The 2,435-nt window shown below is 38.6% G+C and overlaps 1 protein-coding gene across 1 annotated transcript; it reads right to left on the reverse strand.

Moving 5' to 3' along the window:
• Positions 1–1,630: 1,630 nt before the first annotated feature.
• On the reverse strand, positions 1,631–2,125 carry LOC148203872 (uncharacterized). The gene has a single exon (XM_088107791.1). The coding sequence runs from the start codon at positions 2,123–2,125 to the stop codon at positions 1,631–1,633; it is 495 nt and encodes a 164-aa protein (XP_087963917.1).
• Positions 2,126–2,435: the final 310 nt, after the last annotated feature.

Genomic DNA, 2,435 nt, shown 5'->3' on the forward strand with positions numbered 1-2,435 from the left:
AGTTCCAGAAGGTTCAATACTAAATATTGAATTTCCAAATCTTAATGTGCAAAGTGTAAGGCACTACTTGCACTTTTCATACAAGATTATTCTCATGTTGAGTTCCACGAACTCAACCATACATAATGAATAAACAAAAAAATATTTTTTTATTTTGAGTCTTTTTAAGTTTGTTTATCATTAGTTTACTTGTTAAAAAAATCTATGCTAAGAATGCAAACTCCTAAAAATTTATTTGTACAAGTATTTTCCTGTGAGGAATTAACACTACCGTTATGGTTGCAAACTCACTTCATCGATCCTAAACCCATAATCCCTGAGTCCAACCTCGTCTCTCAGTTTTGTTCTTTTTTTCCTAGCCAAGTCACTCAAATAGACCTCACCAGCACCCCTCTACATAAAACAAACACTCATTGCTCATCATCTCTTTCCTTTTCACCACCTTTTATGTCCCTCATTCCATTCCTCAGAACATATCTCCATCTTACTCATCCTAACCACCTATGCATTAGTCTTCTTATCCCCACCCTGAAGCCATGTCAGTATATTCACTCCTTCCCTTATAGTCTCTGTTATTGAGTTTCAATCACAAGCATAAGGTACAACTCAATGATCATTAGGCAAATTTATTACTCCTTGCTGACCAACATTGACGATATTAGGAACTCCTCTGCCTTGACATTTCAAGGTTTCACAACGATTATAGTGCCAACAGAAGAATTTTTATTCCTCATCAGGGAAATGAAATGCAAAATTTAATTGTAAAACATAAAACTTACCTCCTAGACGGCCTCTGGATAACCTGTCTCGGTGGCAAGAATAGTAAACCACGACAGCCAACAAAACCCTACCACGGACCCTCCACCTTAGTCCCTCAACCAACACCCTACACTTGCTCTATAAATGACCCTACAATAGCCTGTAAAATGCAATACACCAACAGAGTCAACACAAACACACATTATTGGGATAACGACACACTTACAAGTGCCACCCAATAAAGGCGTTTCGCTCGAAGCCACTGGCCGAAGAACCCACTAACGAACGATACTTACCACTGGCCACGAATAAGGGCAGAATGGACGACGATCCAGAACAGTAGGAGGGACTCCGATAGCTCACACGCACTGAACAAAGAAGCACTCACACTAGTCAAGCCTTTGTGAAGGACGAGAAGTGCACTCACACTAGGGTTGCGGAGAAGAAGGGTTCTAAGGTTCTGAACGCTTCTAAAGCCTTCTAACTATGGGTTCTGTCGAAGAGGGAAAATCAACCTCCCAAATGTTTAATTTAATTTCCTTACCCCTTACCAGCGACCCCAATCCTTCGCTAATGACCTCTAATCAAATCATTGCCATTACCGACGACAACAAATCCTTCAGTTGTAGTAATTCTATTTCTCATGAATTTAGAAAACTTCTTTACCATCATGGTCATGATCTCTTTTTCTGGTATTTCTGCATCAGACTCAGTCTCAGATTCTACTTTCTTGGAGAATCTTTTGCTTGTAGCCTTGAGGGAAATTGATTGCTTTTGCTCAATCTCCTCTTCTTCCCTCAATCTACCAAGCTCTTTCTCATGTTCCCTAAGCTTAACAAACAGGGTTTCCATATTCATGTTAGTCAAATCTTTAGATTTGGATATATATAGCAGTTAGCTTAGGCTGCCAGCTTCTGTTCAGGCTTTTCAAGATTTTGATATTGATCTCTGCTTTCTCAAATGCCTTGCCGAGAGCCATCAAATGGTTGACAATGTGTGTGAACCTTTTCTGAACATCATAGATGGTTTCTTCGGCTTTCATCCTGAACATTTCGTACTCATGTACCAAAGAATTCTTTCTGGCACGCTTTACTTCAGCAGTTCCCTCGTGTGTCACTTCAAGAACCTCCCACATTTCCTTTGTTGTCTTACAATGAGAGACCTTGAAAAACCCATCCATTGTGAGAGGAGAAGCAATTACATTACGAGCTTTAACATCATACTGTGCTCTCCGGTTTTCCTCTTGAGTCCACTTAGAAAAAAATTTCAAACCAGTTTTTCCATTTATAATGTGAGTAGGTTCAAATGGACCATTGAGTGTTGCATCCCATACACCTTTATTTACTGATTCAAGAAAAAATTGCATTCTTATTTTCCAGAAAGCATAATTTTCACCAACAAATAGAGGTGGTCTATTTGTTGATGCACCTTCACCAAAATGTTTGAGAAACAAAAGCCATCACAGGATCGAATAATCGATTATACAAAAAGGTTAGTCGATTTTTTTTTTTCAAATATCTTTTGAAAACCAGCTCTGGTGCCAATTGTTAAAAAAGATGTGCCACATTTCTCACACCAAGAGGGGGAGTGAATTGGTGATGTATAAAAATGATCACTTTTGCAATCTTTTTCGCAAAACTGTAAGTCTTTTAAACTTTTCTTGAATCGCAAGTAAA

Source organism: Vigna umbellata, chromosome 2 (genome assembly GCF_029865625.1).
Source record: "Vigna umbellata cultivar VRB3 chromosome 2, Vumbellata_1.0, whole genome shotgun sequence".
NCBI classification, from domain to species: Eukaryota; Viridiplantae; Streptophyta; class Magnoliopsida; order Fabales; family Fabaceae; genus Vigna; species Vigna umbellata.